This window comes from Rhodnius prolixus, unplaced genomic scaffold, assembly GCF_049639745.1.
Source record: "Rhodnius prolixus isolate KJV_2025 unplaced genomic scaffold, Rpr scaffold_4, whole genome shotgun sequence".
NCBI classification, from domain to species: Eukaryota; Metazoa; Arthropoda; class Insecta; order Hemiptera; family Reduviidae; genus Rhodnius; species Rhodnius prolixus.
The window spans coordinates 3,883,768-3,910,602 of NW_027411614.1; the positions used below are offsets into that span (position 1 = coordinate 3,883,768).

The 26,835-nt window shown below is 31.6% G+C and overlaps 3 protein-coding genes and 1 long non-coding RNA gene across 10 annotated transcripts in view; 3 read left to right on the forward strand and 1 right to left on the reverse strand.

Moving 5' to 3' along the window:
• Nucleotides 1-365: 365 nt before the first annotated feature.
• LOC141456168 (uncharacterized) lies at nt 366-3,203 on the reverse strand. The gene is made up of 4 exons (XM_074131907.1): nt 2,574-3,203; nt 2,301-2,493; nt 1,225-1,396; nt 366-1,150 (listed from the first exon to the last, which is right to left on the reverse strand). Exons 1-4 carry the CDS (start codon nt 2,786-2,788, stop codon nt 666-668), a joined length of 1,065 nt encoding a protein of 354 aa, XP_073988008.1. The 5' UTR covers nt 2,789-3,203; the 3' UTR covers nt 366-665.
• Nucleotides 3,204-3,611: 408 nt separating this feature from the next.
• On the forward strand, nt 3,612-12,707 carry LOC141456160 (transient receptor potential cation channel subfamily A member 1-like). 7 transcript variants are annotated; one of them, XM_074131870.1, is made up of 5 exons: nt 3,612-3,922; nt 4,860-5,026; nt 5,979-6,129; nt 6,994-7,108; nt 9,744-12,707. In XM_074131870.1, the coding sequence occupies exons 3-5, from the start codon at nt 5,980-5,982 to the stop codon at nt 12,686-12,688; spliced, it is 3,210 nt and encodes a 1,069-aa protein (XP_073987971.1). In that variant the 5' UTR covers nt 3,612-3,922; nt 4,860-5,026; nt 5,979; the 3' UTR covers nt 12,689-12,707. The 7 variants fall into 7 exon arrangements, with proteins under 7 accessions (XP_073987971.1, XP_073987974.1, XP_073987969.1 ...); XM_074131868.1 differs by lacking the exon at nt 3,612-3,922 and adding an exon at nt 3,929-4,613 and having other exon boundaries at nt 4,813-5,026; XM_074131869.1 differs by lacking the exon at nt 3,612-3,922 and adding an exon at nt 3,929-4,613.
• A 346-nt stretch (nt 12,708-13,053) lies between these two features.
• LOC141456164 (long-chain fatty acid transport protein 4-like) overlaps nt 13,054-26,835 on the forward strand; it is a 61,697-nt gene continuing 47,915 nt past the window's right edge. Inside the window, exon 1 of the mRNA XM_074131885.1 lies at nt 13,054-13,257. Within this exon, the coding sequence (XP_073987986.1) occupies nt 13,219-13,257 (39 nt within the window). The 5' untranslated portion in view covers nt 13,054-13,218. The remainder of the gene's footprint in view (nt 13,258-26,835) is intronic.
• Nucleotides 15,011-15,869, forward strand: LOC141456188 (uncharacterized). The gene is made up of 2 exons (XR_012459641.1): nt 15,011-15,142; nt 15,665-15,869. It is a non-coding gene; the product is annotated as an uncharacterized lncRNA (long non-coding RNA).

The window sequence follows — 26,835 nt, forward strand, 5'->3', positions numbered from 1 at the left end:
TATTCAAAAATTGAAAAAGTCAAACGAAAACCTGCTCATACCAACTTACTTATTTTGAGGATAACAATGTTTTAACAATCGATGTTGGTGAATCATCAGGCTTTAAATTAAGATATAAGGATATTACTTATATTTTGGAATGTATTTTTTCTTCAGTTTATTTAAATGTAACAGACATTTTGTTAAAAATTAATTTTAGTAGCATGCGCTTAGATTTTTCCCGAGCAACTTTTACAGTTCATTGAGATCGGCACTGATCAGAGAAAGGAAGGGCGCTAATTGCTTCTGAGTTTGACGTGACGTACTAAAAAGAATGACTAGTTGCAGTAATCAGAAGAAACAAAGACAGGAAAACATGTACAAGATTTATAAACTATTGTTTCATTTATTTACGATTAACCATTCACAATTTTTTTCTCTTCCATAGTACTTTTGAAGTATAAGTACTATAATAATGTATTACTTGTTCATTTCATCAAATGCATACATTTACAATAAACTAATATCACAGGGGTTTATATAATAAAGGAAGTTTCAAATAATTTTAGATAATTAAAAGGTAGCTTCTTCTTTTTTTCAGTAGAGCAAAAACAAATTTTCATTATACAATTCAACTTTAAAGTTTTCAAATTTATGAAATGACGATTAAAAACAATCCATAGTGTTTAGACTCTGTACAAAAACTCACCATCGTCTGAATAGTAACAGTTATTTATTTTGTAAACACAACCTTTCTTCCTTTTTTCTTCTGGAATTTCTATCTTCATCGAAATTTTTTCTTCAAATCTGTTCTTAGATTGATTTGCGATTTCTATTTCTACATTTTTAACATTATTGGTGCATGACTTGCTAAATGTATTTTCAATCATAGAGCCTTGGACTAGTTTAAACTCTTCATTACTTTTTTCTAAAGTAGGGTAAAAGTCCTCTCCTCTAATTTTTCCCATTTCTTCAAGCGTGAATTCTTTCATCCTACGTCTTGGCTTGGGGTTTTTCCCTAGTAGGTATGTATCGCTTCTATTTGTTATCATTGGCGAAATAATTTCTGAACCATCAATATATTCTGCAAGATTGCTTGTATTTTCGTAATTTCTAATTATATCAGCAAATTCTCCAGTTCTTTGCTCAATTTTTTCGGGTAAATTCTCCTCTAAAAAGAGGATAAAAATAAGAATTATAATAAATTTACGTCATACTTCATAATTTAATGAAAAAATACGTTACCTTTCTCGCCAACTATTTTCTTTCTGGAAGTGAAGAGTTTCAAGTGGCGAGAAACGTCAATTGGTAGATTGAGTTTTCCCGCTTCAAAAGCAGCCCAATTGGCACTTACTTTACTGTCATGACTTTCTATTCTTTCTTTGTTAGCTGGTTTCCACTGGGATTTCAGAATTTTCTGCAGAAATAAAAGTTTCGTTAAGGACGAAAATTTGAATGAAAAAGTTACTTACGCCAATTTTATACAGCGAGCTTTACGTCCAATTACAGAGGAGGTATTAGCTGGAGGCGGATAGCTACAATACTTGTCTAAAAATTTAACATTAAATTAAATCAAAGGCCTGGAATAAAACTATACCACTACAGATCTTAGCTTTACCTCTAACCATGACTCCGTGACACTTTAAAAAATATGTAGTACCTAATTATAATTTGAATTATATAAATGAAGTCCCTTCAGGTTTTTAACACCCAAGGGGATGTCTCAGCTGACAACACATGGCGACACTCAGCTACACATTGTTGCAGAGATAATTACTTGCGACATAACTTGAATGTTGTAAAGGATTTGATCTTATAGCCGATCCTCAGGCTGTTATTTACTATCTTCTAACTGTATTTCAATAGGTTTATCTCTCGAAATGAACACAACTTGCAAATCACAAAATCAACAAAATGTAGAGAGTTTATTACGTTAATTTACGTTTTTAAGAGAATGATCAATCCTTCACAGATAGGAGCGGCCTACTAATTGTATTTGGCGTATCCGGCAAACCTCTTGACCAAGAACAGACACCAATTACTATTATCATTATTGAGCTTGAAACCCTAGGCTTGGTGAAAGATGGATAAAGTACTCTCTACCACACACAGTCAAAATACATTTTGTACACTACTGAAGATTACGTAAAATGCAACAAAAAAACGTATATTATTTGGCCGCAGTGGGTTGATCTGTACCTACGACTATATAACCTGATAATTATTGTTTTATCATAATTTCATATCATTCATAATCATGCTTCAACCATCAACTTTACTGAGATAAAACTTAATTCAAATAAAACAACGTAAGCAATTACAGCAATTATATCTGGAGTTGCTGGAAAACTCTGTGACAACTTCTCTGGAGTCCATAAATCAGGATCGGTCTGCGAAAGTAATCTTATTTGCTCTTTCTCTGACCACAATAACATATTTGGTAATTTCTGTGTAGTAAAATATTTCCTTTCTAATTGCTTTAATTGTATTTTACTTTGTAATTTTTTAACTTCCCTGAAAGAAGACAGTATTTTAGTTATTTAATTTGAAAAAAATGTTTTAATACCCTACTTCAATGTATTCAAAAGCCAAACCTTGTATGAAAAGCATGCAAATCTTTGGAATTATAAATGTCCTCTTCTAAATTGTCGAGACTCTCTTCATTTAAATTAACATTAGCTAAATCGGCTTGTTCTTCTTTGTACAATTGAAGTCTTTGATCTATACCTGGATTGGTTTTGATGGGATTGAAGCGTTTTCTGTACGTCCTTACAGATATTATATTAAGCCAATTTTTTAATGATAACATTTCTTGTTCCAGTCGCTTTGTCAATTAGTTATAGGAAAATGAACTTTTTATTGTCACCTTTTTCAAACAATTTAAATGCATACTTATACGTAAGAGGTAAAAACATAACCTTCTCCAAATATAACAATGTAAGTTGAGAGGTTACTGCTTGCATGTGGTTCAACTGGGTGTAGGATGAAGTTTCTTTACATTACAGTGATTCGCCCGGCTTCAATTATCAAGCTTTTGAAGCTCTCTTGTGACTTCTAGTCACTGTTGTCCATTGAAAAAGCTTTAAAATACGTTTTTTAATCCAAGTTTCAATATATACTCTATATACTTTACCTTCCATTTTCTGTTACCATAATTTTTCGTTTGGAAGATGAGTTTTTTCGAATATGAAATTTGTAAAGAACTTTTATCTATCAATGTTCTGTATTTGTATTTTAATTTTTATTACAATCAACACAAGAGTACAGTAATTGCCTAATTTATCTAACGAGTCTAAATGTCGCAACTACCAAATTAGGTGTGGACAATAGGCTTAAGCTCGTACTTGAACAGTTAACCAAAAAATACAAAATTTACGCATAACTTGGCCTGGAGATCTGTTATGTCTATAGTCCAAACTCTCAACCACTGCACCATAACAGCCCCAAAAATTATACTGCATAATTTTTTTTTTTTTAATATTGGCATGATTCTAAAAAAAACCTTATCACTCGGTAGAAAAGAATCAAAGCTTTTGAATTTAAAAATTGATAATGCCACATAATTGGCTAGATAGCTTAACGAATTTCTAAAAACGATTCCAGATTTTATTTAAAAGCCAAAACATTGCATAGATAATGGATCACATATTTTCCGCAACTTCTGACGTTCGAACAATGTTCATCTATTTGTTCGAAACTTCTTAAGAATAAGAAGCATGTAAAAACAAACAAAAATAGAATAATAGTAATAAAACCGGTATTCCAGAAGCCTCTATAATTTTTCTTACAAAGTAATTCGGCACATTAGGAAAGGAGACCTGCTTTTTCACCGATAATTCATTTCAGCACAGAAATGATCGGCTATTTTCGGGGTTATTCGATTGTTAATTACTGCTAACCTTCTTCGTGTTGTTATTGTTATCAGTGATAAAGAAATACAGAGGTAAAAGTCACATTTTTTTAATGGCTATATTATTAGTCACTTTATTGATTAAATGTCAATTATGATGATTCATTTGAAAGTGAAAAAAAGTTAAATTTTTAAAAATTCAATAACGCTTTAGGTTTCAGGACAAGTTAAGATTCCAGTTATTCAATGGAACTATATTTAGACTGAATCAATTTAGGAAGATGTTGTTAGTATCTGAAAGCTAAGATCGGAAAAGGAGGCACAATAGATTTTTTTTTGTTGCAGTGCTTTTGGTCGCAAAACAGATAGTTTGCAGGGGTAGTTACTAGTTAGTTTGTGTTACTAATTGGATCGGTTGTACGTGCCCAGTGGCAATTTCCAAGTCACCACACATATTCACACACACCGATACTTTACAGACGTATTCATTCTGTGGACACTTATTCTTCAGTGAGTCAATAATTTTTTAGATCGACTTGAGTTTGCCGTTCCTCCGTGTGAATTATCATGCATTAATGTATATCCAGTATATTTTCATTTTTGTTTCTCTATCTTCTTTCTTGTATTGCTACAAATACCTCAGAAAAAATGACGTATTCTAAGAAAACTAAGTGAAACTATTTAGAGATTCTGTTTATTGTATAAAAACTTGAAAAATTCTGAATTTGAATAAGATGACTGGATAAGTGACCGTTTTAAATTTTGAAATGTTCACTCTGTTCTTGTAAGTCAAAGATTCAATTTTTATTATAGATTTAGGTTTTTTTTCTCTATTATTGATGTTTAATAAAATTCTCGCCTCAGGATCCATGGAAAATTGTTATGAATTGGTTAAAATAGACTTAAAAAATTACATTACCATGGTTACATTTGTTTTAATAGTTCATTAATTGAAGCTTGATTTTTTTTAATTTATTTTTTAGTTCCTAAGAATGATATATTTTTTATATCTTTCATTAATTTTTATTAGAGAAGATTGGATTATTAGAGTAATCTGAACTTTACAATCTGAAAATCTTTGGTTCTTTCCAATCGTTCTCACGTCTTAAGAGATGAAAGTTAAAAGTGACATTACGGAAGGAATTGAAAGCTAGCAATGATGTTCATATAATTATTTTGCTCTTTCAAATCTTAAAGGTAAGAGGTATTTAATGTCTTGAAATATTGTGTGTAGTCAGTTTTTGTTTATGAAAGGAAAGAGTATATGTAAAGATATCCATCTATATCTCTGTAAAATATCTCTGTAAATATAACCATCTATATTAGGATGAAGAGATAAACTGCAGAATTGGACTCTCAAAACTCTCCGTTATGTGACTGTTCACTTTTTTTTTAGTGTTGTGATCTGAAAATGAATGCATGAAAAAGATGAAATTTATACAGAAATTTCGATAGAAAGGGCGGTTTAGTTATTTTCTCCAGGATAAAAGCCTAGTGAGAGCAACGGGTAGGCCAGGCGGGAGGAGCTCTCTGGAATAATTATAGGGCGTAGACGAAGCCTCTTATTGTAAAATTAGTTACTCTCTGGTAACCCTTACTAGGAGAAGGGACAAAGAGAGCTACAGAAATCTTAAATTTTTTGATAAAACGCTGAATATAATGAGGCGCAACGGAGGCAGAGCGGTTAGAGGCGAAACCTGCGAAGCTAATATGTATTATGGTACTGGGTGATTTCCGGTCTGGTGTGGATTTTATTTAATGATTAATAAAATAAATTTACTGTAAAGTACGTTAGCTAGTCGCCTCCGTCCACGATACCTAATTGGTAGTTGGACGTAAAGCCCGCCTGAAAAAATAGGCGATTACTTTACTTTACTTACTTTTACTTACAGGATATAATGAACTAGTTGATAGCAATATGTACGGGAATACCCGGATTAAGTCTAACTGTCCTCTGATTTTTTCCTTTTAATAACTTGTAAATAGCCTCTATAACTCCATACAAATAACCACATTTTCCCAGAATTGGTGTTAGAGCAATGTAAAGGTTCTGGGTGTCAGACGTTGTTCATCTTCTTCCTGAAGACCATTAACTAATATGTATCTATTTTTATTCATTTATATATTTTTATTTTTTTTTTAATTTTAGAATGCTGCCTAAAACATTGATCTCTCTTCGGAAATCCTCTGAAGAAGTTCCTACTCGGGCTACTTTGCCAAATGTTTCACTTGACTATGGCAGGCGAAAAAAGTTGTACTCTCTTGTTCCACTTTACATTGATCCAATGGGTTTTGATGGCGTAAGTATCTAGAAGTTGTTAAATTTAGTTATATATGTAGCTTATAAATCTGCGGAGGTGCCTTTTATCTCTGACTTGAAAAACCTATTGTGACTACCTGCTGAGTCTGAACTAATCGCTGATGACTCTACTAAACTAATTTATTTATATGCTTGATGTCTGTCCAATATTACCGATGGTCACTATGTACGTTCGAGGTGCAGAGAGCGGAAAACTGTTATTCACTGTGGAAACGTAAGAAGAAGGCGAGATGGAGCGCTTTGGGGAAATTGTTCTCCGCTTTCATCAGAAACTTCCTTACGAGAAGTCGTTAAGGAAACTAATATAACAGTCTATCGTTCTACTTTCTTACTCGTTCTCACAATTGCTAATCGTAGTCGTCTTCAAGGTCGGAGATGAAGTTTCTTAATGTTACAACTTATTGTTGAGGAGGGACCGTATTTAACAAAAAAAATTCTATCGATTATTTTACATGCGTCCAATATTTTTCTAGTTACTAGAACTAGACTAATAGTCAAGGTTCTCAAGTTTTCAATAGTCATTATTATTATTATTATTATTATTATTATTATTATTATTATTATTATTATTATTATTTTGGCGCATCAACAGCTGAGGTTATTAGCGCCCGGAGCTTTTTCCAGTGCACTGCCGGCCTCCGGACAGTGTTTTCTCGTTACAGACAACACTGTCCATCACCGGACAGTGAGCTATAAGAAGCTCCTAGGAAGAGAAAATCTAAGGGTCAGCTGCTGGATTCGAACCCGGGACCTCCGCGTGGGAGTCCAGTATGCTAACCTCACAGCTAATCCCTTCCCTAGTCATTATTGTTATTATTTATTTATTTATTTTTATTTTTTTTAGGAAGAAATACCATCGAAAATATATTTTGTACATATGACTATAGCTATTGAATCGTCAAATACTGAATGGCTGAAGAAAGTATTGACCGAGCGTCCTGAAGAGATTCCTCTTCGAGGTATATTTTTGTTTTCTTTTCTTATAAGTACCATTAATCATTGTTCTTTGAAGCTTATTAGCTCGTTCAATTTTAATATAATCGATACATTTTTGTTAAGAGCTTCTTCACATACCACCCATCTTGCGATTCTTTTTATTATTGTTTTTTTTTTTTCCATGTAACAATACTTTGTTCAACAAACAGAACTTATAGTTAATACGTAAATAATAAGTACATATTCATAATAAAAATAATTACGTTTATTTATTTATAATGGATGTGATAGGGGACGTTAGTTTGATTAAGTGACTAGCTTACACAGCAGCCATCCTAGGACGCCGTTATGCACTTAAATGATTGCACGACCGCCTCCGCTTCAGACCACGTTGAGGTTTGGTCTCGAGGTACGGGTGTATAGAAGGTTGACTGTTGTGAGTGGAATTCTTTTTTGTAACGGAATTGGGATAGGTCAGGGTTGAATCGAAGAATATCTATGTGGGAGTGGATTGTGTAGTTCCATACATAGAAAGGAGTATTGAATGTGTTTCTCTGGATTTATTGTAGGATTTCGATTTGATTAAAGTTGGATCGTATAGCATTTTTAGTATTCGATTCCGTATGTCAATATTAGAGCAATCAGTACGGTGTATAGTCTCTTCTTGTTATTTAGAGTTAGTTTGGTTCGCGATTCTAATTCTTTTTTTTTTTGTGATACAATGTACGCATGTGTATTTACACATGTGCGTTTACATGAGTATTTTGAGTACATTACCAAATCCATAATTAGAACATTGATAATCAAATTGTGATCGGTGGTGTAATTATGAACGGTTAGGATGGTGTAAATAAAAATTAAAGGTTGTTCTTGAAATAAGTATGTACAATTGTACATAATAATTTAACAATCAATAGTTAATGGCAACCATAAAAATGCCTTCGCCATTAGAAGTGCTTATTACGAGTCCAGAATAATTGGCTTCAGTATTTTCGCATTTTTTCTTTAGAAATCCTATTTCATGGGCATTTCAGTTTTAAGCATGTATTTTAAACCATGCTTCTTATTTTAATGTATGTCATGTTTTTCCTTTTTATTAAACATATTAGTAAAGATAAATGAAATTTAACATGAATTGCAGAGGTTTATAGACAGAACCAAATATTATAATCCCCCTAGAGCCAAACCCATAGAAGTGAAGTTTTGTTTGAATATTTGCAGTAAGAGTAGGTTATTTGAAAATTTACTTCTAAATTTGTATCAAAGGCTTTATTTTTATATAGGTTTCAAAAATATGTAGGCATAGTTAAAAGTTCTTGGTTTTGCTCAGAGAAGGCATTGCTATCAATCTAATTTTCTTTTCGTTTCGTTCGTGGAGGTTCTGGTTAATAGTTTCACGGAAACACGAATATTGTACCACTTTAAAAAAATCCTACTGTTTATGTATCCCGATTTTATAAAAATAGATCAGGGATAGCCACCATTTTTGCAGCTGTTGCTTTATTTTACACTTTAGTTTCTAGATGGGTCGTAAAATTTTCTTACTGTTTCTATTTCCGCACTAACTTGATTTAGCACAACTGAACTGCAACTTTTGAGTGTAAGTTTTTAGAAAATATATAATTGCATCTGTTTTTTACTATTTTTCGTATTTTATAATACTAAGGAAATATCATTTTGATCATATTTCCATCGATGTTGTGCCTACCAACGCGTAATTAATCGAGGAAAAAGAAAATTAATAACTAGAAAGCCACATTAATTTATTTAAATGAGAACCTTCAGTAAGATGCTGCGAAACTTAAATATTTTACCTGGTTCAACTTTTGTAAAAAAAAAAAAAGTCTCTGTTTTCGTAAATTTGCTTCTCAGACGATTTCTTTGTTTGGTTATAATATGATTAAGAGTACTAATGGCCGATTCTGCAAGATAAGAGGTGAGGAAAGTTTTCAATAAATTGAATGTGGTTTTCACAAATTTGGGTTATAGATGCAGACTTTTTTTATATAGTCATAGATTTTCATATTCATCACTTTAAAACCGTTTCAAATCCCTTTTAAGCAAAAGCTCAAATTGCCAATTACAGGGTGTTAGGTTAGGAACGGTGAACCGTCAGAAATGAAGCTTCAATCAAAACAGTTTGTGGTTCTGCACCAAAACGTTTTTGACATTTCTTGCAAAGAGCAAAACAGTAATTGTTGAATAATTCTCATTTGTGCCGGATCGTCTTCTCGGAACAATGAGAAACATTCATGAGAAAAATATTAGAGATGTATAAATGATTCTTAAAGAAAAATAATTGTTTAACAAGGCATTATATTGGCCCACAAAAGTGCTTTGGCAACGGAAAACGAGAGATTTTAAGTACAAATTCTTTTAACAATTATCCTGTTTGTCAGATTTGATACCCTTCCTGATTTACACCTGTTTCCAAATCTAATGAAATTCGTGACTGCAGAAGTATTGAATCCAATTAGAGATTGTAGTCTGCAGGGTATTTTTACATGATTTTCAGAATAGCAAGGCCGAGAACTGTTCACCATGCCTCCGTAATGATAGGAAATTAGCTTTAGAAAGATTAATAGGTTTTAGGCCATTATTTTTTTCGTCATTAAAGTTTTTTTTTAATCTTCTCGGATTTCTGTTTTAAATTTTTAGATGAATCAACTGGGATTAACCTTTTACACATTGCAGCCAAATCATGCTCAGAATCAACATTAACAATCTTGTTAGAGAATTACAGAATTTCACGACTGTTGAATGAAGCTGATTTAAGAGGTACCACCCCTCTAATCGTAGCCGCTTGGCATGGTAATTTCGCGGCATTGAAATATTTTTTGGCACTGGGTTGTGAAACCGATCCTGTCATAAATGATACGAAGAAAAATGCTCTGCATTGTGCAGCGGATCTCGATGATCCTCAACTTTGCTCTCAATTATTAAAATATAATTCAAGAAGAAGTTTTATTGATGCGATTGATGATGAAGGAAATACTCCATTAATGATCGCTGTGCGAGAAGGCTCACCTTGTGTTAATGTACTACTTTTGTCCGGTGCGGACTATAAGTATCAAAACATTATCACCGGGAGAAATATTTTACATACATCGATTTTGTTTTTCCATAGTGACTTGTTTATTAAGTTATTAAGAATATTTAATGAGACAAAAATAATTTCAGCAATTGATTTAAACGGTGATACACCTTTTATGTTGGCGATTAGATTAAAAAATTACGCATGCGTGAAAATATTAACTAATCACGTTCCTATAAACAAATTATTGACCAATTCCGGAAATTGCATTCATTATCTTATTAAACATGATGATATCGGCATTCTAAGTGTTTTAATGTCTTCTGCAAAAAATCTTGATTTCCTTGAATGGATGGATGAAAAAGGTAGAACTCCCTTGATGTTTGCAATAGAAACACAAAGATTAGACGTGGTAATTGACATTCTCTTTCGCCAAAGAAATTTACAACTTAGAAACCCAAACAACGGAGAAACAGTTTTACACATTGCCGCGTATGCAAATAACGAAGAAATAATGAAGGCATTGTTGAGCGTAAAAGGCGTTGAGGAAATAATTGATGTTAAAGACTATGAAGGTAGGACAGCTTTTGAAATCATCTTAAGCAGATCTGGCCAATCTTGTTACCGTGCTTTAAAAAATAGTAGGTTATTAGATCCATTTTTTTACAATTCGAAGAAAGAATCACCGCTGTACATTGCGGCGAGAAAAGGAAATTATAGTATTGTTTTAAATTTATTACTTTCAAATAAGTTTTTCATTTTTCATAAACTAAATTCGGAATTCACAAAATTACAACTCATTCGAGCAGAATTACGTGGACAAATCTATTCATCAGATGTCTATATTGTTTGTGGTGAAACGTTGGACCATGTTTGGAATAAGGCACCCGAACAGAATCACTTATTTGAACATAATGTTGACAATAAAAATATATTTCATGCTTGCGTCATTGGAGGAAGTTTATTATGCCTCGCATTTATGTATAACTACTGCGTGCGATTTAATGATCATTGGAGAGAACTGGATTTCCCAGACAAATACGGCTCTACACCTCTTCTGTACGCAATGCAAGCCGGTCAAGAAAGTATAAGTAGATTTTTAGTTCAACATGGAGCTAACTTAATTTTTACAAACAAGAATGGGGAATATCCACTGTCTGAAATGGTAGTACATATTCCTCAATATAAAGAACTATTTTTGGGTATGATTAATGAATGTGTGGTGGAAGACTTTAGCAAAAAACGAATGGGTAAAAGCTCAGGAATAATCACAATATTCTATTATATTTTATGCCCTCCGGGCCTAAAACAAATGGCCGTAGTAAGAAAAATATTTGTCGTATTTAATAACGAACAAGATTTTGATATATTACGATATCCATTAATAGAATATTTTATTGAGCTCCAATGGCAAAAACTAAAGAAGATGATAGTTGTCAGGCTGTATGTGAATGTTCTAGTTCTACTTTTTAGTTATATCTATATTTCACTTACGATTTGGTGGCCCACAAACCATAAATTTTTTTTTTTATTCTTAGAAATACCGACCATAATACTGAGCATAGTATCTATTTGTATTAATATTCCTCATTTATTTGTACACTCTTGGGGTATAATGCTGTTTGACAGTACCTCCTTTCTTTCGCCTTTATTGACATTAATTTATATATTTATGCCCAAGAACTATCTGAATTTGAGGTGGGGAATTGGATCTCTCGCCATTCTGACTTCAGGAATGTCTGTGTTTGTTCATGCAACTGATACCTCATTGGGTAAGCAGGTGTCAATGTTCTACCAAGTTCTCTGTAGTATAGTTTCTTATTTACCTCTATGCACAATACTAACACTTTCATTTTCATTATGCTTCTATATAATTTTTCACGAGTCACCATTATTTAGTGATCCGTATAATTCATTTTTATTCACTGTCATGGTATTACTAGAAGGTAACACTCAAAGCTTTCCAACTTTTGAAAGAAGAACTGAATCTTCTTCCTTAAATAAATCGTATGAAACAAATTTTGTGACTATAACATCACAACTTATTGAAACTATTTTATTATTTACTTTCAAGATTTTTGTAACTCTTGCCCTGCTAAATATGTTGATTGGTTTGTCTGTGAGAGGTGCCAGTGAATTGGAGAAAAGTGGACATATACAAAGGTTGAAAACAAAAGTTAGCGTACTGTCGGAATGGGAAAATTTTAGTCACTTAAGAATATATAAATGTTTATCAAAATATCATCTGTTGTATATGTTTGGTGTAAAACCAAATTTACTCGAATCGCTAACGATACCGCTAATAATTTATCCTCTTGAAAATCCCTTGAAGATTTTTGATATGAATAAGATAAAAAATGTTGCCATAAAGAAAGAAGATATAACATCGGTAGATGTTGAATTCCTCTCTGAAGAGATTGGTTTTCGAGAAAGAACTGTAACTGATGATTATCGAGAAAGATCTGTAACTGATGATTATCGAGAAAGATCTGTAACTGATGATTATCGAGAAAGAACTGTAACTGATGATTTTCAAGAAGGAACTGTAACTGAATTTAATATTTATTAATAAATAAATGTTTATTCACGATCGATTTCACAACTTTTTAAATTAGTTATTAGAAGAGGAAGGAGGGAATAATAGAGTATCTTCAATAAAAGTAAAGTTAAAATGCAATTACGTGCACTGAATAAAAGAGAGAAGGTCTCTCCACTAAATTGCAATTTTTGTCAGTTAAACGGTTTTTTACAATTTTTACAATGTTAGAATTATAAAGCTGCTATTATCATTTGATTTTTAAGATAAGAAAAAGGAAGCGGTAAAGAGTGTTTCTAAAACAGAAAACTCAATTGTGTCCATCCCCACCTTGGATTGTGTGAACGCCACCTTCTTTTACTTGGCGGCCTACTACCTTACAGAAGAGTTGCGCTCTCTGGCGAACGATCTTGTCACTCTCTGCTGGTCGTACCGGTGATACGCGTGAAGAAAGTTTCGATGGTGTAGCGGTACTTTTAATATTGTACTCTTTTTTATTTCGGTTGTTAGTTTCTCCATTTTGTTGTTGTTTTTTTTAATTTCTTAATTATATAGTAATTATTATGTGCAATTCAAGTGAACAGCATACTGCAGCTCAACAGGTTGGCAATAATCATATTTAATACATATTATTTATTTAAAATAGTTTTAATCGCTTGAACTTTTTTCTTTTTTAATTTGATCACTATTTTCGAAATTTTCATTTGACAGTTTTCTGTAAAGTTCTACTTTTTTTCTTTTTTTTTTTACGAAACAAAGTTTATTAGCAAACAAGTTTTTGCATACTGGAACGTTAATTAATTAATGTTTTTGCAACTTCGTCAAATAATGCAACAGATGAAAGCTAAATTATATTTTTTGTTATAATTTTGAGATCATAGGCCCTCGACAACTTCAAGCCAGTCTCCGGACGTTATATACACGTAATATGTCAATACTATCTTCGCCGGACAAATACAGCAAGGTGTACTTGAAGTAGGTGAAGCAACTATATCCGTTGGGTAGCTCACCTACCTTTGGATTCAGAATGATCTACGATTGAGTAATTTAGTTTTCATCTGTTGCATTATTTGACGAAGTTGCAAAAACATTAATACGGGCTTAATTAAATTAAGTAATAACAAAAAATATTAGAATTTTGATGTCTTTTTCATCATTTTTGTTTTCCTAAAATTCAAGAAAGGCTCGTCTGAATGAACTAGCTTAATAGAAATTTCTACTCGAAGGAATCTGTTACTTTTAGATGCCTCGAAGAAGTAAAGCCTTCTCACAAAAATTTCAGAATATATAGCTTTGTCTTTGGATGTTTATTTTCTTCAACGAATAAAAGCCAATTCATAAGTTAGCCGCCTCAAGGCGACGTTAATACATTTGATGTTAATCATATCGTGTTTGTCTAAATTTTGTTGACAAGAGCAGCTTAAACTAATTATCCTGTAAGGAATAATTGACACACTCGGAATCCCAGTGTACGCCTCGGACGTTCCTACCAGATTGTAAGAAATGATTTCATCATACATAGTTACGCTTGTGTTTTTTAATTTTTCTTATTGATTCTTCCAACTGTCGTAGGACATAAGGTTTCCTAAGGCTTCCTATAAGATCTTTTGTAGGATCTTCCATTGTTAGAGTAACAAAATACTTCAAAGACTGAAAAATGCTCTTCTCTTAACATCTTTTGAATGGTTTAAGTAGTCCAGTGTGCAGATATTTAGATTTCGCTTTTTCGACCCACTTAATTGGTTAATCAAATACGATGCTGACTCTGACAGTATCTGTCATAATTTTCACTTGTTTTTTACTAAGAACTCTGAAAGCAACTATATCCGTTGGGTAGCTCACCTCCCTTTGCAGAATGACTTACGATAGACAATGCTTTCCATGCCTTCTAATTGGTGGGATGTAGGAATCTCTGACAGATAGTTTATATTTTTCAGGACATGTTCCTCCGCCTATGTCTATGCAAATATCAATATTATTCTTATGCATTGCAGTTTTTCCTAGTTTGATGGTTTCAAAGTTCCCAAGCTCATATTCCCACGAACTAACGATCTTTTGTACTCATTTTAGGGATCGTCACTATTGTAAATGAATAAAAAATTTGTAAATAAGGTATTTACCTGAACCACTTTTGGAAGACTTCCATCTCAATTGAATATTTGATCATCTTTTGTTGTTACATAAAACTTATTCGCCGAATAAATAATTTATTGTTGCGACTTTACCGAATATTAAATGCAAAGAACTCTTCACTTTGTAAATAACTCTCGACCTCTGAGGGCATTACTTCCCACGAAAAAATTAAGCCAATAATTTACAGCTACAGAGTTATAATTCCATAGAAACAACCATAACCTAAATTTTTGTATTAAATTTTTTCCCAGTGTTTTTTGTATTTGGTTGTTTGTTTTTTTTAAACTGTGAATGTAGATCTTGCTCTACAAACGAAACCACTACTTCCAGGTTTGATAGTAGTACTACATAGAGGTGGGCAATCAACCGCAAATCATTTCCTAAACTTAAAAAAATATTCTTAACACAACGTTAATTAAGGATTAGTAACTCTTCTAAATGTTTGATGTAAATTTATTAATTAGAAGTATAATATTTTGCCGTACAACAGATTCTCTTGTAAGTTTGTGTTTTTTTTTGTTTTTTTTCCCTAAATAATGACTATGATGGAGTGAACACTTGTCTTGTGTTTACAAAATTATTGTAGAAACGTAGGTAAAATAAAAGTATAAAACGGTTATTATTTAAACATTTTATTTTTAATTGATAAACCTTGTTTATTTTTTTGTTAAAAAAAAAAGAAGCTTGATATTCAAAATATTAGATGAACTGTTGAGAAGTTTAGTGCAATTATTTTCATCAAAATCTTTGAAGCATTATGTGTTTAGTAAGCTCACTGACTAAATCGTAGTTATGTATTTTTAAATAATAAAACAATAATTTAGTAGAAGTAAGTCATGGTTAAATTGAAAGTAAAATAATTACCTATTTTTTCAGGCAGGGCTTAGCGTCTAACTACCAATTAGGAGTCGTGGACGTGCTTGTGGTATTCGAACTAGGGATCTCCCACTTTCAAATTCACGCTTCATTATCAATACCCGCCACAAATTGAAATAAATTTTATAATGTTTAACTATTCACTGGAAGAAATGACTCAAGGAAATTTTTGAAATTAAATTGGAAATTCTAAAAGTTAAAAAAACTGGTTCAAATACTCAGTGAAAACTGGGTTGTTAGCATTCGTTTTTGTTCTATTTTTATTCATTTATTTATTTTCATTTTTTGGCAGTAATATTTCTTTATTGGGATTTTAATGGATGCATTTCTTTAGAAGAGAAAGAAGAAAGCCTTCTAGTTAAGCTTCTAGGTGCGGCAATCCATGAAAAGTGGATATCTTTTCATTTTAATGAAATGAAATACGTTTAGAAGTTGTGAAAACCCAGAAACCGGAAAGAAAAATTAATTAACTCTCACGTGTATTCTAGTTCGTTAGTGAATTTTCTTCCAGATTTGGTTTTTTTTTTGTGCAAAATTTGGAATTTTTGCAACATATTAAAAATGATTTTTTAAAGAAGCGACGAAAAAAACATTTCTAAGTAAAGTTACAATAAAAAATATCGCGTATCCGATTGACTTTTAATCGTACCTTAAATTTGATTTTCCAAAGTATTCGCAAAATATTAAAAACGTTTTGATTATTTTAGCCACCCTATATTTTGTATCTAGATAAATCTAGATATCTTGTTTAATGGACTTGTTCAATGTGCAGTCCACTGTCTTTACACTTACTTTCAACAGATAGTTTAAAAGGTCTTTCAGTCCTAGAGAAGAAGTAAAACTATGCTATTACCATTTAACATTATTACTCACTCATAAACAGAAAATTTATAATATGAGTTCATTTCTCTAACTTCAGTTAATCATGTACTGAACGTGATTAATTAATTTTTAACCGTAGTAATCTTAATAAATACGAGGGAAGATAATATCTCAAAATGAAATCAAAATATTAGTTATTTTATAATTATACGGCAAAATATTTTCCGAGCGCAGGGTTCAGGAACTGTACAATTGTACTACACTCGCCCAATCCTGTTAATGTTTTTTAATTTTCAAAATGAAATAATTGTCTTGAAATAATATTTCTGGTAAAAATATTTCAGTTACAGATTTATTCTGTTAGGATTAATGTTTAAATATATGGGTAGTTTTTGAGCAAATCGAAAAAAAAAACTGAAAATACAAAATGTAAAACTGAATACTAGTTTATTATTAGTTATCTTCGTATCCAATTTTGATGTTATTGTTTGAGTACTTTGGTACGTTTGAATGTCTTTGAGAGAGTAATTTTAATTTATATAGATTAGTGATGGGCAGAACGAGTCCGTCTTTGGACTCGTTGGATTTGAATCAGTTCCAGGGTTGGAATCGATTCCAACAACTCGTTCACCGATTCCGGTCTCTGTACTTACCCTATGCATTAGTAAAAATGTCACGCAATTCATTAAAAAATATCATTAAATGTTAGCTTTCCCAGTTAATAACAAAACTATATTTCTTTAACACACATTGAGTACTATCCCTAATTTCCAACTGCACTGATAAATATAAAATTAACAACGTAACACAAAAATTAACATAAAAATAGACTAGTCAATTATAAAAATTAAAGCAATGATGTTTAGTCATTATCTAGCTTGACCACTGGAAGACTGGAGTTAACGTGCTTCAAGAGGATCCAAGGTAGAGAAACGGAAATGGGTAGGAAATTATTCCCATAAAAAAAATTCTAACCCTTCAAGCAAAATGATAATTACTCATAAATAAAGAAATATTTATTTACTAGGACTTGTATATCAAGCTTTAAAAATATTATCTTATTATCTTACGAAAAGAAAAAGCTGTGTGCTTAATCTTTAACATAGCGCTGGACACTCTTATTCTTATCTTCATTGGGTAAGTTTAACCGTGTACATGACCGTGAGACAGTCAAAGTAACACTGAGCCAAAATTTAGTATTACCTAATTGGTTTACTTACTGCAGTATCCCTCCCACTCTATCACCAATTTCACAAACATTCATCGATTGGAAATAATTTTTAGTTAAATATTCGTTTTATTTGAATACAAAAAACATTATAACGCTTTCTTAAGATGATTTTAATTTTTAAAATTTGTTTTTGTCCATTACTCTTATATAATACGAAGAATTTCAAATAAAATATAATATACAAACACAATGATCTAGTATGCAGGTGGAGTCAGTCCTCGTTACCATAGCAATGGAACCGTTAAACAACTCCGGTTCCAGCTCCAGCAATTTCTATTGGCTAGATTCAGTGAACGAAAAAATGGAACGAGTCCGGTTTCAAAAGGATTTAAATCACTCCGGATTCGACTCCACCAACTCCAGTGGATTTAACCAATGAAAATGCTAGAGCTGGGCCGGAGTCGTTTAACGGTTCCGTTGTCATGGTAACTACGACTGACTCCACCTGCACACTAGATCATTCTGTGTTTGTATATTATATTTTATTTGAAATTCTTCGTATTTTATAAGAGTAATGGACAAAAACAAATTTTAAAAATTCAAATCATCTTAAGAAAGCGTTATAATGTTTTTTGTATTCCAATGAAACGAATATTTAACTAAAAAATATTTTCAATCGATGAATGTTTGTGAAATAGGTGATAGAGTGGGAGGGATACTACACTAAGTAAACCAGTTAGGTAATACTAAATTTTGGCCCAGTTTTACTTTGACCGTCTAGCTGACATGTACACGTTCAAGCTTACGCCAATGAAGATGAGAGTAAGAGTGTCCAGCGCTAAGTTTAAGATTAAGCACACAGCTTTTTCTTTTTGTAAAACAATAAGATAATATTTTAAAAGCTTGATATTCAATTCTTAGTTAATAAATATTATGAGTAATTATAATTTTGAAGGGTTAGAATTTTTATGGAATAATTTCCTACCCATTTCCGTTTCTCTACCTTGAATACTCTTGAAGTAAGTTAACTCCAGTCTTCTAGTGGTCAAGCTAGATAATGACAAAACTGCATTGCTTTAATTTATATTTGACTAGCCTATTTTTGTGTTAATATTTGTATTACGTTGTTAATTTTATATTTATCAGAGCAATTGGAAATTAGGGATAGTACTCAATGTGTGTTAAAGAAATATAGTTTTGTTATTAACTGGGAAAGCTAACATTTAATGATATAATAATATAATAAATTGCGTGACATTTGTTCTTATGTTTAATCGTTCCAAACCTTCTGCTGCCTCATTTTCATTTTTATTTGCCTAAATTTTTTGGGGCGGGGCGGAATCACTTTTTTTAAAAATAGGGATTTGAATCAACTCGTTCCACCATCGGACTCGTTCCAATGGAACGAGTCCGCTCAAATAGCCCATCACTAATATAGATAACTTTTTTCCATTCAAAGAACCTCAAGTGTATTTGGGTGAAAACACAATAATTAAAAATAGTAAACTCAAAAACCAATATCTTAAAATTGTATGTTACCAATGTTGTTTATTATTTTTTTTAAAAAAAAGAAATATTGGTAGATTTGTTAAAAGAAAATTGCAGGTTGGATGCGCTTTGAGGTTATATTGTGTAATTTAAACAGGATTCTGCATTAAGTCTCTGATTACTACTCTATGGTGTACATCGTAATGGAACTAAGAAACTTTAGCGGAACATGTTTGATGTTATCAAGGTATTAGGCAATAACATTTTAAGGAAAACGTTTTCTTTGATATTTACGTGTATCTAATAATGACAATGCAGAAGATCTATCTGTACCTATTGTTGTTTTTTTTTTTGTTCTGGGTAAGACTATTAACCAACCTTTACTGCGCCACTATTGTATAAGTAATTAAAATTCACTTGAAGCAGAGATGAAAATAGAGAGTTAACTCAATAGTTCAGTTTTTAGACTGGTTGATGTAACACAGCGCCTCACTTCTTCTTTTGCAAGGCGTAGGAGAGCTGGTCGACGTTTGCACATTTTTTTTTTCTTTCTATTTACATGAATTCTTCAAAAATCAAGCAAAACTTTGCTGGTCTTTCGACATGTTGTCAAAAAAAGTCGAATTTCAACATCATAGCGGCGGCGTTTACAAATGCGTAAAAAAAAACTTACCTGTTGACGTACACATTTAAAATATCCATCTCCATCTAGAATTATTTCTTTAGGAATTGTAAGATTGAGAAAAATTATATAAGTTACTTCCACATTGTTGAATGACTACAATGATATTGCTTAGGTAATATGCCCGTTACGAGAGTATTTATTTATTTATTTTTTTAAATGGGAATGATAACGAATTCAATTTTCCACAGAGAAAAGTTTCAAAAATTACGAGTAAACTACTATTTTTTGTTTGTAGGGTTCTTTGTTTTATATTGTTCTTATCACAAAAAAAGAGAAGCAATTGTTTTGTTCCAAAGCTCTTTAAAAGGACCAATGTTTTACTTTTATTGCATGAGTGGTAACATAAATTCCGTATTCTGATTTGTTGAGGCAATTGTGGAAAATAGAACCTTTTTGATCTTAATTCTTTAGCAAGTAGGAGTAGGCTATTTTTTGAGGTTATTAATCTCAATCTTTTGTTGAAGCAATTTTAAAATAAAAACGTTAGAGTGTTCAACTTTTTAATTAATTTTGTATTTTATTTCAAGATTCAGTTTGAAAGATCCCTGATTGTAGTTTTCAGATAGATAGGCTGGAACATAACAGTTTTTTTGGGCCGCTAAAAAACTTTGTTAAGCACCATCTCTTATCCTGAGTTAGTGTTTATATTGGTTCTGCTATAATGATTAACTGTACAGTTCAGAACATTTATTGATCGTTGCTATTTCCTGGTAAATTTCCTGTGAAACCGATAAATATGAATTATGTTTTTTTTTTTTGTTTTCCCACAATTATGTAAAATAGGTTGACAATAGAAACCTATCTTTACAAAAGTTGAGGGCAAGGTCGACAATTGACACTATTTGTATTTTTTTCTCTTTAAAAAAACAAAAATGCAATCCATGTCTAATTTATAAGTTTAGACGCTTTACTTCAATCGAACTGTTTTTTATTTGTTACTTTTCCAGTTTTCAAAAATAAAGTAGATCAGTTCTCATAAAGAAATCGACCTAAACGTTTTTCTTTTATGTTAGGTGAAATTTTAATCTTTCAAATTTAAAATAATATTTTCTTATTAAATCGCTTTATTAATATGCTTGTTGTGTTAAAGGACTTATTGAAATATTTTAGAGTTATAAGTTAACAATTGGATGGAAGAAAATAGTTCTATAAAATGTTACCCATAAAGGATAGATTGTGAGACAACAGCACATAGCTTTTATGTCAGAAATTTAGCATTCCTCTGAAGCCTTTGAGAAGTCAATGTTGTAAACAATCTTTAAATGCTTCAGAGTTCCTTACGATTATTTTTTACAAGTAATATTTTTAATTTGGACCAATACATCAATGTGGATCTAATGTTCTAGAAAGTATGTTAAATTTGAATAAGATCACTCATTTTATTTTTATTGCTCATCTGAGAAGTTTTCCAATTTTTGACAGTTGTCGGCTGCCATAATGCTACAGCTGTGATCATAGTTCATAGTTCTGGTAAAAGTCTAAAGGAATTTGGGATGTGTTAGTCCGAAATAAGTTTGGTCAGAAGCTTGAACATTCTTGAAATGCTTCAGGAGAATATAGTTCTTTGACTCCTTTGAAGTAAGACAAGCATGCAAGGTGCAGCCCCAAATGCATATTTCGTCAAGTTTTTGATAGATAAAGGTATATTGTAATGGGGAAACTGATAGAAATGGATTCTCTTACATACAGAACATTTTGAAAATAAATTTCCTCGATTTGCAGACGTTGAGAGATCTCGAAAAACGTGAAACTATGACCGCAATAAGTTTTCCAATACTGCATTTTTTTTCACTTTGGCTAATGATATATCTTAAGACTGTAGGTTAATTAAAATCTGTTAAGAATTAAATTTAAATGAAATAAAAGAAAGTATTTGCTCATTGAAATGGAAAAAAGAGGTCATTCCTGTTGTTATGTGAATCGAATATTCCAACAGTATCGATATTTGATTTGTAAAAAAGAAAAATGTTTTGCATATTACAAATATTATTTTGCTGAAAAGATACTGAGTTTTTTGGTTCACATTAAAATCTGGGCTATACATTTCACATATTGATTGATTAAAATGGTTCTTTTTTTTTCTTACATCAACTTGAAATGACCAAGTTTTTGTTAAGTTTAGGATAGAGGCTGAGCTAATTCCATCCATACATCTACGGATGTAAACATTATAGTGGTTAAATCATCTCAGAGAATGCACTTTGTCGAAAAACTTGCGATGGTACCTAAATGGAATTTGACGTATGAGCTGCTTGCGATTATTGAGGTACTTATACTAAAACAAGTATCTTTGTGCTTAGAGATCTCAAAACTATGCCTTTCCTGAGAAAACAATGTTAAAAATTGGTTATGATTGCAAAACGTCTTCCTAGCAGTAAGAGAATGGAAAAAACAACTTCTTATTCAGTAAACTGTTGGGTATTCTTTAAAAACAGATAAGGAAAGGCAATCGTTTCTTACAGATTTTTTTTTTTTAAACATTCTAAGAGATATTTACTTATTTACTGGAAAGATACGCTTTGTTGAATACTGTTGCTTCCTTTTTGCGTTGGTTTAATTTAATTATCTTGTAAGGTGGAACAACGCCTGACTCCAATAAATCATTCAAAGAACTGTAGACTTTCACCTTCTTTCGTTCTGTCTAGAAGGAACTATTGCGCTTCATGCACAATGTTCGTAATTGAGTTTTCATCAGACTTTATTGATGTCCCTTGAACCCCAAAAAAGGAGCTTTTTTTGTACATGGTTATATCAAAAAGGTTTTAGGCGAAATAGTTTGTTTACTTTACTATATAGGTATAAATGTAGTACTTAAAAATTCATTTTTTGTTTACTAACTAAGTACGTTTATTTTTCTGCCTACCATCTGATAATTTCTTCAAGGGTTTTATGGAAGTTTCTAGAATGGATGGGAGGTCCTAGAGCAGCGCTTGATTTTCGCCCGAATTGTTATTCTAAACTATAATTGAGTTAATTTGAATGATGTGAACGTAGGTAATATAAATAATGACTGCTTTTTCAGACAACTATCTCAAATGGTCAATATTGTTGTGGTCACAGGGGCATGAGCAAGTATATAGGTATTCATAATGTTCAGTTAGAGAATTACAGCCTGTTAGTCAACAGTCTAGGTCTTGTCAACAGGTCAATAAACTAGTTGAGAAGATACATTATTGGTTAGGTTATCTCATTTTGATAATGTGAGCTCATTATTATGATTTTAAAATTGTTTTTCTTGTAATTCCTAGTTGCTTTTACTACTAACTTTTATTTGATTTTGATGAGAAGGAAATTTCATATACTTGTAGATTATATTCCTCTTATTATTTAATGGCTGATTGATTCATCCAAAAGGAAAGAATGCCAATTTCAGTTTTTAGGATATCTTCAGTTAGATCGAAAGCTTTGGAAAATTAATAATAGTAAAGAAAGAACTGAATTGACAATAATTCCTATTGCCGTCACATATTTGTTTTTTAGGACAGAATAATTCTGAGGTTTCTGGCCTTCGTTCAACTTTCTTCATTAACTCGTGTTGGGCAAAGGTTTCGATCACTTGATAGCCACAAAGAAAAGAAGAATATCAAAGATTTTTTCTAAATTTTTGCTGTTCTTTAACTGTTGACCTATTTCCAACACACAACACTATTTAAAAACATTTTTTCGGATTTAAGGGACAAAGAAATTTGTATTTCCATTAGAACGATTTATATACACATATATTTTTTCGTACGCACAATTGGTTACACGGCTGTTAAAAACGTTTTTTCGCTTTTGTTCATAAGCCTTACTTAAATTTGAAAAAAAGGGGAAAAGTTTGGACATTAAAATTTATCTCGGGCTTATTAGTCCCCAATCCTTTCAGGGAGTTTATATTTTATTTTAATTAATGACACGTCAATATCTGAGAAGGACACCTAGGTTCTGAAACAATTCAGTGCCCTGCCGGCCTCTCAACTATTCTCTAGTTACAGACAACAGCATTTCATCGAATAGTGAGCTGTAAGAGGCTGCAAGGAAGAGAATAGTCAGTTGGGCTGGAACCCTGGCTTTCCCTATGGAAATCCAGTGCATAACCAATCAGCTAATACATTTCCTATATCGAGGATTGTTATAATTTTTAGCTATTAAATTTGAAGTGAAGATCTTGCATCATTTCATAATACTTGATTTGTTATCACTTTACTGCAGAAAGAATTATACTGTCTTAGGAATTTGACCCATCAGATTCAAAATTCTTGTGATTGATCAATTTTAGATAATTGTCCAACAGTTATGAAAGTACACCTTAAAAAAAAAAAAACATTCTGTAGTAGATATCAATTGAGGCTTTGACAAACGCTCACGTATATTATGTTCAAGACTTTCCCAGTTCTATAATTCGATATGCACGTAGTACGCTGTATTTTGAAAGGTATGTATTTTGTCGCCTGGTGGCTTTCAAAAGATGTACAACGCTTTCCTATCTTCCAGATGGCGGACCCACATTACTTTACTATATATTTCTCCTTTTGTTTTCACTTTCCGTGTGATCATTTTTTTTAAAGTAATCTAATTATAATTTAATTCGTACTAACTTTCTCTTCAGTAGTGAACCAAAATATTTCTTCTCCAGATTGAAAATTTCAAGACTGTTCAAATACTGCTCAGAAGCTAGTTTTACAACTTATGCTACTAAGAAAAATAACATCCATTTTAATTGTATTTGCATTTTAATTTTAACAAACAAGACTCCTAGTGACGTCAAGAACTTTAAAAACATACTCGTAAGAGTTGTACTTCAGGTTGCCTTTTATCTGGACTCTCACTGCCATTAGTGAAATTTAAGGAACCAAACTAGAGGGATTTTTATGTGTTCCTCTACCTAGAGAATGTAAAAAGTATTGGCGAAAAATTTCGAAAGAACCTGATTTTTGAATCAGGTTATGTTTCAATAATGATTTATTCATTTTATTGTGTACCGGTACAGTTCATCATAATTTTCAGTTCTCTTTCCAATCGTAAGAGAGGCGTATTGTGATCGTGACAAATTATTATATCGAGTTTGCAACAGATATATTCGATTTAGGTCCTCTGAGTCAGACAAAGTGATTTTTGAAAGTAGTACGTGTATTATGTTTTTGAGTACACGACTTCAAAAATGGAAAAATTAGGTCGATCGATCAAACTCTTACATTTGTTTAGGTTTAATAAAATAAATAGGAATACAATATATGAAACTCCGGTAAACTCATGAAATAATTAGGTTTTGAATACAAATTTTAATTTCAAATATAAATACGTAGATAACTTTATTGTATCTTAGAAAAACCTTGTACTAAGAACACAGTCCATAACCTCGTCCACCTAATGATGGATTTAGACAAAATTTTTTTTCTCTTTTATTATTTTGTCGAGTCATAATATTATATTAGAATAGTGATAAACTTAAGAGTGTAAATTAATTCATTTTTGTGGCTGTAATGCCCTTGTAAATAAATGACTTCTCTTTTAATAACACATGATGTACCATTACTTGGTTTCTATTGTGTTTATTTCCTTTTAATAGAAGGATAAGTACTAGACAAACATACCTTTTTAAAAATTTATGAATGTCTCATCTTCCCATGGGAAATATTACTAATTATTTAAATTTTTATAAATTTGTTGATAAAATTAATATGGCAAGGAGATTTCTTGAATTTTATTTCTTTAAATTAGAAGTTGACAAGGAACTGTCCGAGATGCCAAATGAAATCGAATTTGTGACCCCGTTTGATGGGTTACATATAGATGTAATCGAAACAGGTAGTGTTTGCCCAGAACAACCGTCTAAATGTTTGAGAAAATTGCGATTCTTGAATTGATGATCGCTTTTAATCTCGTTTGTAGTTTACCAATTTATTGCAACTAGCTTTGTCTGAAGGACTGTGACCAGTTTGCATAGGTTTACTAAGATATCAGAACTCGGATTAGTGGCGTACAAGCCGGCTGCCACTGCTTTTTCAGCCTTGGTGCCGTCCTTAAACTTCAGACTCATAAGTTTAAAGAAATTACTCAATTACTTAATTATTAATGACTGTCAGTCAATTATAAATGATTCAATTAATTATTTTTATTTTGTTGCGTAAAAAAACATGCATTATTGAATATTCTCAGAAACAATCTTATTAAGAAAGTGATAGTGGTGTGATGTAAGTGAAATGAATATTTTCATACTGGAAAACCATTGTGATTGCGTCACTGCACATACCTACTGTTTGTATATTAAATATTTTTCCAGAAAAATGGATTTTTAATTTTGGATTATTGGTGGATAAAATAAACGTTACGATTTTATTTTTGTTATTGACTTCTCTTCTTCGTAACTTTTAACACTCTACTTGCACTTCCACTTTCACCTTTGTTCTATTTATAATAGGGACAATTAAACCTTAAGTAAAAATTCCAGGTTTGTTGAGAGTTTATTAGTTATTGTTACATTAAATAAGAAATGGTTGTTAGGATGTTTATAAAATAATTATTTTTTAGTTTTATTGATTAACGTAACAGTATTATGGTTATAAGGTTTGAAATCCCCTCCTTTTGTTTTATTTATTACATTTAAATTGGAACCTTTTTATCCACGACTTATTAACCTTTAAGGTTACAATAAAAGGTTGCGTCTGCCTATTTAATTTGATAATGTTTATATTATCGCCTTTTTTTTTCAAAATTCCTGATAGAATTTTCTTAAATTTGAATAAGATTTCTAAATATTTTGTAGAATTAACCACTAACACTTAATTTTTTCTTATAAATTCAGTTTCACGTTAGTATGGGATGTGCCAAGAAGTGTGGGCAGATAAAATGTCCATCAAAAGGCCAAAGATCCTCGCAAAGGATTAAGACAGAGAGTATGAACCAAGGGTCCTATGGGTCTTAGGGGGTCTGCTAGCTGGTCATCGAAGAACTAAGGAAACCAACTCATTTTCGAAGGAAATTTATTATTTAATTTATTTAAACGCACCAGATAGTTTTTCCGCA